This window comes from Chrysemys picta, chromosome 24 (genome assembly GCF_011386835.1).
Source record: "Chrysemys picta bellii isolate R12L10 chromosome 24, ASM1138683v2, whole genome shotgun sequence".
In the NCBI taxonomy this organism is placed as follows: domain Eukaryota; kingdom Metazoa; phylum Chordata; order Testudines; family Emydidae; genus Chrysemys; species Chrysemys picta.
The window spans coordinates 741,951-759,076 of record NC_088814.1 but is presented as its reverse complement, the minus strand read 5'-3'; the positions used below and the strand labels follow the sequence as shown (position 1 = coordinate 759,076).

General features: G+C 55.8%; 1 protein-coding gene across 1 annotated transcript in view; it reads left to right on the top strand.

Moving 5' to 3' along the window:
• The first annotated feature begins 3,897 nt into the window (after window positions 1-3,897).
• Window positions 3,898-17,126, top strand: part of RND2 (Rho family GTPase 2) — a 29,230-nt gene continuing 16,001 nt past the window's right edge. The window contains exons 1-2 of the mRNA XM_065577963.1: window positions 3,898-4,099; window positions 5,310-5,397. Of these exons, the coding sequence (XP_065434035.1) occupies window positions 4,001-4,099; window positions 5,310-5,397 (187 nt within the window). The 5' untranslated portion in view covers window positions 3,898-4,000. The remainder of the gene's footprint in view (window positions 4,100-5,309; window positions 5,398-17,126) is intronic.

Here is a 17,126-nt window from a genome sequence, read left to right as displayed (position 1 = left end):
ACGTAATGTGTAGACACGCGGTCCAGACATAGTGAGAAATGCCCCTCCACTGCGGAGCTGAAATTACCAAACTCTTTGCCGAAGGCCGTGGAAGCTCAGAACAGGGCTGTGGATCTGCCCGAAGGCAGAAGCAGTATGTGTAAATGACCAGCAGACCGGCCTTCTGTCTTCGCAGATCCTACTCGATGCTCTTCATGAAATAATGCGGAGGTTTTAGACTCTTGCGTAGAACTAGTCAACATGTTTAATTCAAACTGTTTTTTTCAGTGAAGACACGGCGTTTTCGTCGCCGTGGGAAATGTCCGCTTTCGACAACATTTTGGAGGTGGACAATGAACTGACAAAATTTTGTGGCAACTGAAAACAAAAACAAAAAGTCTAAAAACTGGGATTTAAAAAAAAGAAAATGTTGAATGAAAATGAAAAGTTGTTAATTTTTGCTGAAAATGTTCATGGGAACAAAACATATTCCCCTACCACCTCTGCTTCTGACTAAGGGCTAACACATGCGGGGGCGACACAGCAGGATTGAACTGACAAGCCTGGGTTTAGCAGGCCAGTGCTCAAACCACTGAGCTATCCCACCCCCCACTTGGCTTACTGGTGGCCCTCCCCCAACACAACCAAGCCCTGCTTTGCAAAGAGCTGTGAAAACTCCTGTTTTTCATAAGTACTCACAAATGTGATTGAAAGTGCAATTTCACCAGGCCCCCTGGTGAACCCAGACAACAGGCTGGCAAAAAGGTGCAAAGACCCATTGCCCCATGGAGGCTCAGGTCTGGCTTTCTGATTTTTGCTCCGGTGATACCTGTGTACTCGTTCATGCTTTCCTTATGGTGAGCACCCTGATATGACATTTTTTCCTTAGCTTTAGACACAGACAAGAGAGGTGCTCTGGGACGTGCCAAAGGCTTCCCCAGAACTAGTTATAACCATCTGGCAGCTCAGCAAGCGCACTCTTGAATCAGCTGCTAGAAGTTTGGTTGCAGGAGGACGCTGACAGATCGTTATTAGTAGGGTAGCTTACCACCAGCTCTGGGCCAGTGCACAGAGATCGGTATCCAACGCCTGAGAGAAACACCTTCACTGACTGATGAGATCCATTATTTGCACCAGGGGAAAGCCATTATTATTATTTGTAAAGAACTTAAGTCACCCAAAGTGTGCTATCAATAACAGTTAATGATGAACTGTGTGCGTCTCTGATCCGCCCATTACAGATTAACGACAAGAGATGCTGTGGGGGATTGTAGGCCCTGATCCTGTGTGAGCAGAGCCCCTTTTACGTGAATGGGGCCGTGTGTGGGCCTAGGGTCTGTCTGCAGAGTTCTTCTGGCAGGATCAGGACCTTGTTCATGTCAGCAGTGTCTCTGTTAAAGCTCGCCAGGGACTGGCAGAGCAAGGTGTGCTGGATTCTAATCACAGCTATTCAGGCCCCAATCCTGCAAAGACTGAGGCACACGAAGACGTTACACATTGCAGTAGCCCTACTCCCCGCAGCCCGGTAAGCATAGGCACAAATCTTGGCAGGTTAGACTGCCTGTCTGTACAGAGCCTGCCTCAATTGGGTGCCACGCCTGGCTGGGGCCTCTGTCTGGAGCTATTATTGTAATAGATCCCATTCCATTCAAACCCGCCCTATTGCCGAGAAATTAAAAAACACCCCAAAAATCAGGGGGGGAATTAACTGCAGGCCCCCCAGAAAGCAGAGCGGGGTGCTCCCCCGGGTAGCTCCCCCTGGGCAGCACTGCAGAGCCCAGCTCTGGGGTGGTGTAACCCTACAAACATTCAGTGCATTAGGTGAGTGGCCTCCTGCGCCCCCAGATAAAGTTCAGTTCAGCCCATGGGTGCTGGAACCCGGTTTCCATCACATGCAGGGTTTGCAGTTTGGTTCAACGGCTCTCAGCACACCCCCCCCCCCCCCGCCCGCCCGCCCCTTAGTTCTTACTCAGCCCATCTTCTGCGCTGCTGGTGACCCAAACACCGCAGCACGGGGCCAGCGAGCCAAGCACAAAGGGGAACCAAGAGGCAACAAGTTACTGGCGGAAACACAGAACCCGGCACCTCCGGGAGGTGCCCAGCCCTCAGGGGCTGTCCCAGTGACTGTGGGGAAGGGGTCTGAGCTGAGGGGTCGGGGGAGGGATGGGTTGGGATGAGTTGTGGGGGTTGGGGAGAGGGATGAGTGGGGGGGCTGCAGAATGAGTTGGGGAGCTGGGGGGAGGACTGGGCTGGGGGGCTGGAGGGGAGAGATTAATTGGGGGCTTGGGGAGGAAACCAGGGCTGGGGGGGATTGTGGGGGAGGGATTAACTGGGGGCTCGGGAAGGAGGGCTGGGCTGGGGGGAGGGATGAATTGGAGGTTCGGGGGGCTCGGGCTGGGGGGATTGTGGGGGAGGGATGAGTGGGGGCTCGGGGAGGAGGGCTGAGTTGGGGGGCTCGGGGAGGAAACCAGGGCTGGGGGGGATTGTGGGGGAGGGATGAATTGGGGGCTCGGGAAGGAGGGCTGGGCTGGGGGGAGGGATGAATTGGAGGTTCGGGGGGCTCGGGCTGGGCTGTGGGGATTGTGGGGAAGGGATGAATTGGGGACTCGGGGGGCTCGGGCTGGGGGGATTGTGGGGGAGGGATGAATTGGGGGCTCGGGCTGGGGGGATTGTGGGGGAGGGATGAGTGGGGGCTCGGGGAGGAGGGATGAATTGGGGGCTCGGGCTGGGGGATTGCGGGGGAGGGATGAATTGGGGGCTTGGGGAGGAAAGCGGGGCTGGGGGAAGGGATGGATTGGGAGCTCGGGGGGCTCGGGCTGGGGGAATTGTGGGGGAGGGATGAGTGAGGGCTCGGGGAGGAGGGATGAGCTGGGGGATTGCGGGGGAGGGATGGATTGGGGGCTCGGGCTGGGGGATTGCGGGGGAGGGATGAATTGGGGGCTCGGGCTGGGGGGGATTGTGGGGGAGGGATGAATTGGGGGCTCGGGAAGGAGGGCTGGGCTGGGGGGAGGGATGAATTGGAGGTTCGGGGGGCTCGGGCTGGGCTGTGGGGATTGTGGGGAAGGGATGAATTGGGGACTCGGGGGGCTCGGGCTGGGGGGATTGTGGGGGAGGGATGAATTGGGGGCTCGGGCTGGGGGGATTGTGGGGGAAGGATGAGTGGGGGCTCAGGGAGGAGGGATGAATTGGGGGCTCGGGCTGGGGGATTGCGGGGGAGGGATGAATTGGGGGCTTGGGGAGGAAAGCAGGGCTGGGGGAAGGGATGGATTGGGAGCTGGGGGGCTCGGGCTGGGGGGATTGTGGGGGAGGGATGAATTGGGGGCTCGGGCTGGGGGGATTGCGGGGGAGGGATGAATTGGGGGCTCGGGCTGGGGGATTGCGGGGGAGGGATGAATTGGGGGCTTGGGGAGGAAAGCGGGGCTGGGGGAAGGGATGGATTGGGAGCTCGGGGGGCTCGGGCTGGGGGGATTGCGGGGGAGGGATGAATTGGGGGCTCGGGCTGGGGGATTGCGGGGGAGGGATGAATTGGGGGCTTGGGGAGGAAAGCGGGGCTGGGGGAAGGGATGGATTGGGAGCTCGGGGGGCTCGGGCTGGGGGAATTGTGGGGGAGGGATGAGTGAGGGCTCGGGGAGGAGGGATGAGCTGGGGGATTGCGGGGGAGGGATGGATTGGGGGCTCGGGCTGGGGGGATTGCGGGGGAGGGATGAATTGGGGGGTCGGGCTGGGGGATTGTGAGGGAGGGATGAATTGGGGGATCGGGCTGGGCTGGGGCTCAGAGGCGGGGAGCAGCGACGCCCCCCGTATCCGAGCCCCTTGGGCGCTGAGCCGGGCTCGCAGCCCCGGGAGAGGCGGTCGCAGGCGGGGCTCGGGGCGGGGCGGCGGCGGCGGCTCCGCGCTGGTTGGTGCCGGGGGGAGCCGGGGGCGCGGCCGCGCGGGGGCCGGTCCCGGCTAAAGCGGCCCGGGCGCTCGGCGCGGGTCCGGACGGAGCCGGGCGGCGCGATGCGGGGCGCGTAGCGGCACCATGGAGAGCGGAGCCCGCTGCAAGATCGTGGTGGTGGGGGACAGCCAGTGCGGCAAGACGGCGCTGCTGCATGTCTTCGCCAAGGACAGTTACCCCGAGGTGCGGCCGGGGCCGGGGCCGGGGGGGGACTTGGGGGTGCGGCCGGGGGAGCTGGGGGGGATGGCCTGTGGGTGCGGTGGGGGTTGATGGGGGGCTGTGGGTGCGGTGGGGGATATTAAGGGGACTGGGTTGTGGCTGGGGGTGCGGTGGGGGGAGCTGGGGGGGATGGACTGTGGGTGCGGTGGGAGATATTAAGGGGACTGTGGGTGCGGTGGGGGATATTAAGGGGACTGGGTTGTGGCTGGGGGTGCGGTGGGGGGAGCTGGGGGGATGGTCTGTGGGTGCGGTGGGGGTTGATGGGGGGCTGTGGGTGCGGTGGGGGATATTAAGGGGACTGGGTTGTGGCTGAGGGTGCGGTGGGGGGAGCTGTGGAGAGCTGGGGGATGGCCTGTGGGTGCGGTGAGGGTTGATATGAGCTCGGGGTGTGGCGGAGAGTTGAAGGGGAAAGGGGTGCCCCCAGGATCTGAAGGGGGCTGGGGGTGCGGTGAGGGCTGAATGGGGCTGGCGTTCCAGCTGGGGGAGCTGTTGGTCTGCGTGGGGGATTTTGGGGGGGCAGCTGGGGGAGCTCAGGGGATGGCCTGTGGGTGCGGCAGTGATTGGGGGGGGCTGGGGGTGCGGTGGGGGATGAAGGGGACTGGGTTGTGGCTGGGAGAGCTGGGGGAATGGGCTGGGGGTGTGGTGGGGGTTGATATGAGCTGGGGGTGTGGTGGGGAGTTGAAGGGGACAGGGGTGGCCCTAGGATCTGAAGGGGGGCTGGGGTGTGGCCGGGGGAGCTGGGGGGATGGGCTGGGGGTGCGGTGGGTGCTGAAGGGGGTTGGGGGTGTGGTGGGGGATGAATGGGGCTGGGGTTCTGGCTGGGAGAGCTGGGGGTCCGGGTGGGGGATTTGGGGTGCAGCTGGGCTGGGGGTGTGGTAGGGGCTGGGGGTGCAGTGGGGGATGAAGGGATCTGGGGGTCTGGGTGGGGGATTTGGGGGAGCACAGGTGATGGCCTGGGGGTGCAGTAGCGGATGAAGGGGACTGGGTTGTGGATGGGGGAGCTGGGGGTCCGGGTGGGGGAGCTGGTGTCTGGCCTGGCGGTGCCGCCGGACACTGGCTGGGGTCTGTCAGGGACGGTTACAATACGCGATCAGCTCCCGGTGCTGACGCCGGGGCAGGATCCGCTCGGCTCCCTGGGGCTGCTGACCCAGGCTCATCTCGTCTCCTCCCCCAGAACTATGTCCCCACCGTGTTCGAGAACTACACGGCGAGCTTCGAGATCGACAAGCAGCGCATCGAGCTCAACATGTGGGACACCTCAGGTGAGGGGGCAGACAGGCCGGGTGGGGGCGCAGGGGAGATTTTGTGGCTTGGCTGGTAAATGTTCATGAGAATGTTGCATCCTGGATTCAGTAGTCAGGACTGGGACCCCTCTTTTCCCCTCCTGCCTGCTGGAACGCCCTTTCCCTCACCCCACTCCTCCTGTTGGGGCCCCCAACTCTCTCCATTCCCTCTCCTGCTCTGCCCCATCCCCCCATTGCTCCCCACGCAGGTTTGCAGAGCCCCCTACTCCCAGCAGCCCCATCCAGACCCTGTGCTCTTCCCTCCCCAGGGCACGACAGCTGCCCCCAAGAGGAGGCAGCCTGCCAGCTTTGATGTGCTGGCATGGGGTGATCTTCCCCGTGTGGGGCACACACCAGACCCAGCCGCAGATCTGTGTCTTCCTCCCACGCAGGGAATCGTGGCAGTGCCCCTTGCCCAGATAGGTGAGGGGTTTTAAAGTAATACAGCAGAATTAGTGACACCCCCGACCCCCACAGGCCATAGGAGGAGACAGAGTGATGGGTTATTGGGGGAGGCCAGGGTGGGTATTTTCATAGTTTCCTACGATTTGCCTTGCTGGGACTCTTCTAAGACCAATGGAAGTTGGACCTTTGAACTGACAACTGCGTTGTTCTCACAGAAACTAGAGATGGGGAGGTTTCTTGGGTCCTTTCTACCTCTCCTCATCCCCCCCCCCTCCGGGCCAATGCAGGGTCATGCCCTACACTGTATTACAAGGGGCTAGTCCCTGAGGGTTAGAAACTCTATTTCCATCCCGCTTCACCAAACCCAAACCCACTGAGCTGAAACAGGGTGCAGCTACCTCCAGGGGTGGGATTTTTCTGCCAGTTTGTGCTGTTTTTATTTAATCCAGTTGTAAATGTCTCCAGGGCCTGGGCTTTTACCATTTCCCTTGGGAGACTGTTCCGTAAGCAGCACGAGCACGTCCCCTAGGAGCTATTCCTGACAGTTAACCTAGATTTTCCTTGTTATTGGAAACCTGTGACTCCTGGTTATTATACCACCTTGTACCAGGCCAAACCAATCTCCCTCCATGGTGTGGGCAGCCTTCACATCCGTCTATTCTCGTTACACACCTGCGTGCGGCTGTAGACCCACTCTGCATGCTGTGTGCACTCACGACGACTGGCTTTCCCACTAATGCCTACTTGTTCCTTAGAACTTGCACTGCTGTTTAGAAATGTCACTGGCTGCATTCGGATACTGGGGTAGTGTCCATGTCTTCCCTGCGCAGCCCTGTGCTTCACGGCACCCTCACACAAGCCCAGTTGTTCCCCAGTCTGGCCCAACACTAATGCACTAAATGACACAGTAACCCCTATAGATGGATTGTAGCTTGCACTAATACAGCCTCCTAGACGTGCTGCTCTACACTACGTTCAGTTGCTGTACGGCACTCAGTGTCTTTCCTGTTTTGGTTGTATAATGGATACAATTGCGTAATAATAAAACCAGTTCTTCTGTGCAAGGTGAGGCCAGCAAGAAAAAGGGAAAAAAAGCTCTCAAGACTGGAGACCTCACCTTGGTGAGGAATGTGCTGCAGGAAGGTTCCTTTCTCTCATTACTCTCTTCCTTTTGACAAATCGTTTTGGGTTTTTGTTTGTTTGTTTTTGTCTGCGTCCTTGGCTGAGATCATGCAGGAAGCCATAAATACAGCCCTCCTAAACCACAGAGAGCCTTACGAAACGGGATTCAACAGAAGTGGTTTATTTGTAGCAGTGCTGATAAAATGTTGGCATTTAGCAAACAAATTTGGGTGCACCTTTAAATTTAGCCAAGACCTGGCTGGGCGCTTGTGCTAGAAATCTGCCGGGAAGGTTAATTAAAGCTCTTGTTTATTTTTTCCTATCGATGACTGTTGCATTCAGAAAGAGAAGTGAGATTATATTCCATATGAAACCTTAAGTCGGAATTCCCTCGCTCTCGAATGTTGAAATCTCACCCTTGCCTGATAGCTTAATTTATAGCTGTGGGATTAGCACCGTTTACCCCTGGTAGCTGGTCTAGCTCTGCTGTGCAAGAAGCAGATGTGAAGTCCTCACTAAGGGCTTCCTGACCTGGGAGAAGTGTGCGCTGCCGAAAGGTCCCTCTGTCTTGCGAAAAAAGAGGGTCTTTCCCTTTGCAGGAGCAGCAGCGACAGTGAACTGGTTGGCAGGGCAGCTGTTGGAGGTGGTAGAGCAAGGGATGAAACAATGAAGTGGAAAAGCTTCAGCTACCAGTGTTTACCTAGAGGCAGAAACTGTGGAGACGGAACACACAAAGCGATGGTTCAGAGCTGGGAAATTATTGAACTGATGTGTCTGCATAAAGTGCTTCCGAACACCCAGTAACAAAAGTTCAGCAGAAGTTGCACTGCTAAACTTTTCGGGCCTGTTAACGGTGGGGTACAACATGGGCTACACCAGCCTGGTGCCGTGGTGAATCAGACACTTGGCTTGCTAGGGAATGAGGTGGGAGCGGAAAAGCCTGTCATTCTCATGGCTTTTTGTCTGTGCATACTGAGTTTTGTTATCCAGGATAATTGCCTCGGATTTGCTTGGGGGAGTTTCTGAACTGTAGAACCTTGAGGCCTGTCCCCAGCAGCTCAGGGGTAGGGTATGATTGTTCGAGACCAATGGCTCCGCGGTGGGCGTCTGCATCTCCGAATTAAACACGGCAGCTTTCGAGTGCATGTTTGACGCGCTTGGTGTTTTTTAGGAATTGTCCAGAACGTTTGCTTTGATCTTACAAATGTTAAAAGAAAATGATGCGATGAAATGGTTTTAGAGGTATGTACATGTTGTACACCTGCATCACGCTCTGTGTAACACACTCAGTTCTACCCTTTTTTTCTTTTAAACAAAAGTGAGTTTTATCCAACATTTATCTCCCTTTCTTCTTTGCTGTGAACGGACTTTGATTCATTCTCACTCCTTCTCCTTCGGAAACATGTAAACCCTTCGTTAATGGGTTATTGTGGAGAGGGGTCACTAGGTAGCTTCCCAGATAAATTCCCTTCCTTTGCAGCTTGAATTTAACTATTCAAGATCTAGTTCTTCAGTAAATAGTCCTGCAAAGCAACACACACCAATTTCCCCCCATAATCAAACTGATATTTTTAGCTATGGACTGTGAGCCACTGTTGAATTTCCACTTCCCTTTGGACACACTTGTCAACAGAAGCTTTGGGTAAAATAAGTTTCACACAATAGCAAATGGAAGCAGCTGAACTGATGGGATCTGGAGCAGCTAACTGCCCCACTGGTGCAAAGTGGCAGTCTGCAGGATGCTCTGTCTCTAGACTGGGGGCTACCTGCTGCCCCTTTTAACTGGCTTCCAGGTAGGGAGTATTGTTCCTGCTACATTCCACCCTCCGCAGGAGGGAAGGGTGCTGCTGGGTAGCTCCTTCTTTTCTCCTTTTGAGACTGTGCTTTATATTTTTCTCACTCGCCAGCTCCTGGTAACTGAAGCTGAAGTCCTGGGCTTGCACCCTGCTGGGATTTGTAAAGAGACCTGAGCTGGGGAGCTGCCTACCCATTTTTGTCCTTTGCAATTAGGTAGTTGTGAAAGTGTGTAGAGCTGCACGGGGTGGTCCCGTGTCCAGAAACGGGCACTAGTGCAAGAGCATTCTAGTTCGAAAACTCCCTCTATTGGAGCTAAATGCAGCCACAGCTCGTCTGACTGCACGAGATGCCTGTTGATAATCGTGTTCTAAACAACGATCTTGTGTGCAGCTCCTGGGAGCAGCTTGCCTGAGGCTAATGGAGCCAGGTGACGTGTGGAGGAGGCTGGCTAATGTAGGCCTATCAGGCTGAATTTGCCCCTCTTGCTAAGTGGCAAATCCAGGCTCTGACATTAGCAGATGGCAAGGGAACAGGTAAATCTAGTTAGGGAAACGTTATTGGAGGGTGAATGCAGCGATGAGAATCAAATTAATCCCAAATCATACTGCAGACTTGGATTTTTTTTTCTTGAAAATCTTTTAACCCTTAACTCTCCATTTAGTTTTTCATAGTTGGAAGGTGGCCCTGGCCTAGAATAGAATTCTTGGCCCTGAAAAGCCTTCAGCGAGGGTAAAGCCTCCTGTGCAGATGAGGCCAGTGCAAGCATTATGCACCCCGTCCCCAGGAATTTCACCCCAGGTCCTGAGAGCTCAAACATGCATTCAACAATGAAGAGAACAAGAGGTTGGTTCAGGTGCCCTGGCAGACGTCAGTCGTGTTCAGTGTTTGTTTCTTTGTACGTCGGTCCTACACCCAGACACAGCGTGAGAGTGAAATCGCATCAGGTGCCATTTTACAGCACAGCAGGGACGTCCGTTCCTCCCCCCGCCTTTTTTATGTGCATTTTGGAAACCATTAAGAAGCAGTTTGATGCCCCTGCGTGAAAGGAGGTGGGGAGGCGGGGACAGCCCACCTGTCAGTCTGGAGAAGAGGAGCATTTTGCCTGTGGGAGGGGGGCCCGTGGCTTAGGGAACAGCTTTGCCAGGTCCAGGACTCCAGTGGGGAGCTGCGGTGCTCTCACTGCAGAGGAGAGATTGCTTTGCCGCCTTTCAGCCGCATGGCGCCTGCATTCTGGTCTCTGTGCTCACGGAGGTGCATGTGTTGGCACAGGTGCAGGCTGGTTCGGCACAGTCTGGAAGTACCGGTTGCACTGGGAGACTCTCATACTTGTCTTGTGACCCTGGTGGCTTGGTAAATAATCTCCCCCATCAGGGCTTGCTTCCTCCGCAGATCTCAGGAGTGGTGCCTGAAATCTGAGGTGGGCAAGGGTTTTCCCCCTCCCCTGCCAGGCGTAGCGAGAACCTGCAGGCAGCTGTTAAAAGGGCTGGGTAAGTTAGTGACCCCTCAGGACATTTTTGCTGAGGTGAGGCTGTGACATTTCCAGGCCTCTGAGCGGGTCTCCACTCGGGGGATTGATGGCTGGCCAGGTAACAGGGCTAGGCAGGTTGGTTGTGCTTTGGTGATTTGGAGGGGGGTGGGGAGGTTGCTTTCCGTGAAGCTCCAGGCATTGGTCACTAGCCTTGCAGGCCCAATGGTCTGATTAGCTATGGAAAATCTTGCTCTCTATGGGAATGGCTGGTGGGTTCAGCAAGTCCCTCTTTCTCCAGCAGTGCAGTGGCTAAAGGCTTTGCTTGCCCTCTTCCCGGTGACCGAGCTCTCCAGCTGAATCCTGAAAGGGGGTGACTCAGAGTTTGCAAACTGAACGCTGCTTCTGCCCACTCCCTGCCAACAGTCGCTGCTGCCCCCACGTATCTCCGGTGTGTTTACTGCAGCCAGCTCACACCAGAGTGACTTTCTCCCATCCACCTCCCTTTCTCCTCCCTGGCTCTGGTGGTAGCGTTCCTTCCCCAGCACGCCCTCCTTTGCTCTGGTTACTGGATTTGGAGAAACAGCCTCCAATGACACACGGGTCGGGAACCGCTCTCCAAGGCCGTGGGACAAGCAGCAAGTCAATGGGGTTTGGTCGGTCTGGGATTTAATCCCTCTGTTCTCTCCCCTTAAAGGGCAGGAAGTGAGCCAAGTAATCCGAGGCCTCCTTTGTGCGGTGGAGTTCAGACCCGTGTAGACAAAGCCGCTGCCGGTGCGAACGGCCAGCACCCCTTGACACCAGTAGCACTGCACTCTCGTCCTACGGCGCCCCCTCGTGCAGACAGGCAAAGCTGCAGTTTGCATTGAGGTGGCTTATCCTTGCTCGGGACCCGGGCACGCCTTGCTGATGCACATCGCGGGCTGCCTGTTGATGCTTGGGGGAACTACGCCAACTGTGTAACTGGCGTGGATCCTGGCCTGACTCCGTGCTTTGCACGGGCTCCGATTCAGCCCCCTAAAGGCAGTTAGACAGCACCGGTCGATGCTGAAAAGAACGAGCCCCAGAATTCACCGCCTGTAGGAGGGACAGTGGGAGTTGTAGTGTAGCTAGGACTCTGGTGCCTTTACCACCTATCCTGTCGACCTGCTAATCTCAGGGCTCGGGCGATTTAAGCAGCGCCGTCTGCCTGTGCTGCCGCTTGCAGCCGTGGGGCTGCTTCGGCGCAGGGTTGCGGGTTGTGTTTTTGCCTCGGTGGTTGTGCTTTCAGGACAAGAATAACACCGTGAATCTGGACTTCTCCCCCACCCCCGTTCCCCTCTGGCATTCAGCAAGCAGGCTGCTGTGCTGTGGTCTGGAGTGTGGGAACCCACCGCTTCTGATAACAAATCCCTCTTCAGTGGGAGCTCGTGAGGAATGTTGATGAGATTAAGGAGCTGAATAGGGTTGGGGTTTAAGGGTGACCTTGCCATGGATTCTTGGTGCTTTCTCATTCCCAGAGTCCCAGGGCAAGTGCCTGCAGGATCACCACGGCGGGTTCTTTTAGTCCCAGGGAAAGGACGAGAGAGTTCAGTGCCACTCGCTCTCTGAGGCAAAGGAGAAATGCAGAGCTGCCCTTTCATCCCAGAATAACTCCTCCAATGCCCCCCATCAACGTACTTGTGTCCTGCCTCCGAACAAATAAGTAGTTAAGCCTAAAAATATGTGCAGCTGGTTCACATTCTCATGCAGGTCAATAACCAATCGGACAGCAGTTTAGGGAGTCGCGGGGCTAGCGGCAGAAATGCTGATGCTTGAAATAGATTTCCTGTGTGTCTGGGAAGATGCTAGCAGAGGCGGATTTCCCTGCGCAGGGATGGCCCAGGGGTCATTTAGCAGGACAGGGGTAAATGGGATTGGAGCAGGTCCGGGCAGCAGTGAAGTGAGGGGGCGCTGGGGTTTCGGGTGCTGGGGTGCTGTGTGGCACAACAGTGACAGTTTTCTGCCAAGCAATGCGGTTCTGGCCCCGACATGGCAGGGGCAGGGCGTGGCTCTCTGCAGTGACAGGCATTTCTCCATCTTGCAGGCGGGCTGGCAACTAACCTTTCTACAGGCCTATAAAGCATGCAGAGACTTGCTGGTGGACGGGGCTGGAGAGGCGGTAGTGATGGGAGTGTGACTGGTTTAGGAGTGAGAGGCGGGTGTTAAGGGCTGTGCTGCCACTTAGGAGCAATGGGTTCATTCCCTGCTCTGACACACACTCCCTGTGGGACCTTGGCCCAGTCACTTGCTCTCTCCGGACCATGGTTCCCCTTCTGTACAATGGGGAGAATAATGCTCCCCTTCCCCAGCTCTGTGTCTCTTCTAGTTGGACTGTAAGCACTTTGGGGCAGGGACTGTCTCTTCCTCGGCACATCTGCAGCGCCCGGCTGAATGGCGCCTGATTGGGGTTGCTAGCGCAATACACAGCAATACAAATAACTGTAAGGGGGAGGGGAAGTTTCCTATCATGGCAGGCGACATAAACAGAACTGCAGAAAGCCCCCTGGAGCAGCAAGGAATCCGGGCCCTGCAGTAGCTTATCTTTATAATAGCAAAGGGGCCGAGGCAGCCAGACTGGTAACAAGAATCCCACGTCTTTTCCCTTCCAGAAATGCGAATAAACTTCAGTCTGGCCCATGGGGGTGGGAGCTGAGGGGGAATGCCGGAGTCCTGATTTGAGGGGGGGAGGGGGTGGCGGATCGCACAAGGTCAAGCTCGCTGTGAATGAGCTGGAGCGACATGGCATTCCAGGACCCTGCTCCACTGGGGAATGGTGAGGATGCAGCATTCCTTTCATGCCAGGCTCGCCAAGTTTATGAGCTCCAGCCCTTTGTGCGGGCAGAAGCCCCCATGCTCTTCGCCAGGCTGCCAGCCATTGTCCAGTTAGACATGTGGAACTCAAAGCATGGAGCATCTCCGCTCGTTGGGAGATAATTGCATGAGCTCGGTTGGCCCCAGAAACATTTCCCTGTGAAGCCCAGCGTCATGGTGCCTGAACCAAGCTACGCCGAGGGAACCTGTGGGCTTGCCACTTCCGTTCCTTGCTGTAATCCAGGCACTGGATTAGGAGGCACCAGGGAGAATCTGGAATGTGCTTGTGGTGCCGAAAGCCCCTGGCTTCCGGATGTGTCACGGTCACGTCCAGAGACTTTCCTCATTGGTCTATTTCATCATCTGCCACCAGCGTGATTCTAGCATCGGGCTGGAGAAACTGGGTGAGCTGCGTGTGCTGGAGCCAGTGCCCAGTCACTCTGAGAACTGGCTGCTAGAGCGTCGCCAGCCAGGCAACCAGAGACCACCACGCCCTCTGTGTTCATGTACCCATTCTCACTGGCCCAGGGAGCCAGTCTCCACTCCTTTCCCAAGCCAGGCCATCTGCACACCACCACATGCTCTGGGGCATTTAAAACTGCTCCCTGGGACTCCTTGAGACAGCTGCCATCTGGGTTAGAGACCTGCCTGCTCCACTGAAACCCTGCAGAGCAAACTGCACACGTTGCAGAGGGGCTCCCAGGTGCTGGGCCTGGGGCTTTAGATGGGTCTGGTCCTGGCTTCCCTAAACTGAGTGTGCTGAATGTCTGGAAACGCCCTCGGCCCAACCCTTCCCAGTCCCAGTGCTCCCCAGGAGAAGGGAAGGGGCTGGTCTCTCAGGGTGGTGTGCAGCAAAGCTCGCCTTATGGACCTTCTGGAGCCGCTCCTTCCTGACGTGCCTGGGCTTGCTGTATGTCTTCAGCCCCCAGCAAGTGCGGCTGTGTGAACCAGTGCGGTTCTCTCCCTCCGTGAGCTGCCACAGCCACGGTGAGAGTTTGGCACCAGCTCCCTGAGCCTCGCCTCGACTGGGGGATTCCTCTGCCAATAACGACACACGCTGGACTTCCTGTGAGTGACAACTGTTCAGTAACGAGACCCGGCGAGAGGCCCAGAAATGCCCCCCCCCAAAGTGGGTAAATCCCACACCCCCTTCATCCTGGTCACCTCCATTCGGAAAACCCACCAGCTGGGCCAGTTTGTAATTTACTTGTTGGCTTTTTCTATGTGCAGCACAAGAATTAGGAGCAGAGGTTAATTGTCTGAGCTGATTAGCTGTTGTCTTAGTCATGCGCTTTCCAGATGATCGCTTATTCTGCCTGGTGTTCGCTGACTTCGGGGTTACAGCAACAGCGCAGAAGTGTCCTGCCAGGCGCAAATCTCCGCTAAGACCCTCGGGGTATTAGGCTGTTGAATCGCCTCCCCCAGCTCCCCACTGAGGACTGGCCTAAAGGTGGCTGAATTGATCTTGTTAAGCTGTAACTTCTGCAGAGCAATTCAGGGCGTCGTTGGCCAAAACTCCTTCTGAAGTCCCTGGGCGTCCTGTCTCCCTGTGGTAAATGCCGCTCATGGGGGAGTCTCAAGATGAGGCGAGAAATGCGTCAGCAGGTGCATGTTGAGAAAGTCCTGCTTGTTTGGTTGTGTTGGGGATGGCATTTTGATGAGGGGTCGGCTGCAGCTGGGTTTCTTTATGTCGCATTGTTGCGTTTAATAACGTTAGGGTGCCCAGAGTAGCAGATAGACGTCTTCCGGCTTGTTTTAAGTGCCAAGAAATAACTAAAATGGGGATAACAAGACTTTGTGAAGGGCTTTGAGATCTCTGGGTGAAAAGTGCTGGAGAAGGGCCAGGTACAAGCACTGCATTTCGTCTGCAGACATGGAACCGCCTCCAGCTGCAGCAGGGTGGAGGTTGGAGTGTTCTTGCTTCTGTTCTCCCTTGTTTCACTAGATCCACTATCCCAATTAGCAGGACCCTGACTGCCGGCTCGCCTGGGTTTGTCACCAGAATTCTTTGCTTCCTGCCTCTGCCACTCACAATTCCTGGCCCGAACTGGGACGTACACCACGCCACCGCTTGAAATAAGCTTCTTGTATCAGGAGGGACTGCATTCTCCACCGCTGCACGCACTGAGCCGCTAGGCTGGGGTCATGGATCCTGGACCTCTCTTTGTGCCCAGCTGAGTTGGGGTCAGGAGGGCACCCAGCAATCTGCTCGGGAATATCGCTGCTGCCTGCGAATCCATTGACAAGAAATTCCTCTGACTTTTATTCAGGGGGAACGGGGCTTGTTTCAGATCGGGAGAACGAAGCTGATCTCTGAGCCAAGGCACGAAAGCTCCGATCATCTTCCTGACTTGACAGCTACTGCTGTATAAAAATCTGCAGGAGCTAATTTCATAGACTCTCAGGGTTGGAAGGGACCTCAGGAGGTATCTAGTCCAACCCCCTGCTCAAAGCAGGACCAATCCACAGATAGATTTTTGCCCCAAATGGCCCCCTCAAGGATTGAACTCACAACGCTGGGTCTTAGCAGGCCAATGCTCAAACCACCGAACCAAATTTCTTAGCCTCCTGCTTATATTGCCCATCAGTTCTAGCTATAAAGAGGTGGGACATTTAAATATTCTGCTCTGTCGTATTCCAGAGACATCGAGCCAGTTCTCTTTGAATGCTACCTTTTCTCTGTAGTTTAAGGATTGTAAAGTCGTTCGGGCAGGGACCCTGCCTTCCCGCACCTCTGCAAAGAGTCGGTCAGATTGCGGGTGCTATACAAATAACAACCTCTCTTGTGAAGCTTTTATTAAATGGCGTCTACACTGCCCCTGTTACAAATGGGCCTGTGGTGTCTTGGGGTTCTGAGGGCCCATAGTGCCATTCCTATGCTCTGACGATGGCTTTTCCACTGGATGTGCAGCTTGGAAGCACGTGTATTCCGGAGAGTTTTTGCAAGACGGGAAGATGCATCAGAAGGAATTCCAGAGAGTGGGACAGAAAAAGCTCCCAGTCCAACGGCTGGTATCACCAACAGCTGAGTGCTTTGTTTCCGGGCCAGTCCCCGAAGTCAAGGATCTGGGGATGTGTCTGCAGTCGGTGCACATGGATTCGTGTAGCTGTTGGTGAGCGTTGCACACACATCTCAGTGAAGGGATCTCTGCAGGGCTGGGCCCATCCCGAGCTGGCAAGCTAGTGGCTGGATTCCCATGACATGCTTGCTTCCTGTAAATGCCAGCTGGGCCTTTTACAGACAAATAGTAAAGAGCCTGCAAACCCCCAAAACTCCCCACACTCTGTAGTGGGAGGGACAAAGGGACCAGGCGTGTCCTCGCAAGGCTGTTTAACCAGCTCTTGAAGGCTGGGGTGCTTTTTCCCTGCACTCTCCCGGTGTTCAGCTGGCCCTTGGTAGCTGCCAGGAGACGGGGGAGGGCGTCCCCTCTCAGTGCATCTGCAGAGAAAATGGCACCAAACATTTCTTAGAAAATCAGCTGGCCGGTTCCCAGCTCCCCATGGGGACTGGCCTGGCCGTTGTTTACCAAAGACTTCTGGGAAGGCTGCCACTTCTGTCCCTTTCATTCACTGTCAGGTTTTCAGTCCAGGGTCTTTTACACTTCTTTACTTCCCCTTGGACAGGTCCTGGGAGGGGGACAATAGCGGGGCTGTTATATACGATCTGTGCCGTTCTCATGCAAATGAGCTGCCTGCTGCAGGAGGCTCCATTCAAGGACACCTCAAAGCACAAAGGTGGATGCGGGAGAGAAAAACCCAACTGCATTTATCGCTCAGAAAGGCTTTGCTCAGACCTGTGAGTTGCAGGATTTTGCAGAGGGCAGGAAGGGAGCAAGGAAGGGCCAGACAGGTGGTGGCATCTGCTGGCCGGGACTGGATGGAAACAGTAAGGCAGCTGAAGGAAGGGGTTTACACTGGGTTCAGGCTTGTCTCTGTGAATTCTCCTTCTAGACACAGCTGAGGAGTGAGCAGAGTGAGGAGGGGCCAGCAGCCCAGGAAGGGGGGGGTCTGCAAAAAATAATTTGTATGCATGAAGCCCACTTCCCTCAGGCTTGCCTTGGGGCATCATGTTCCCTCCCTGTCCTGC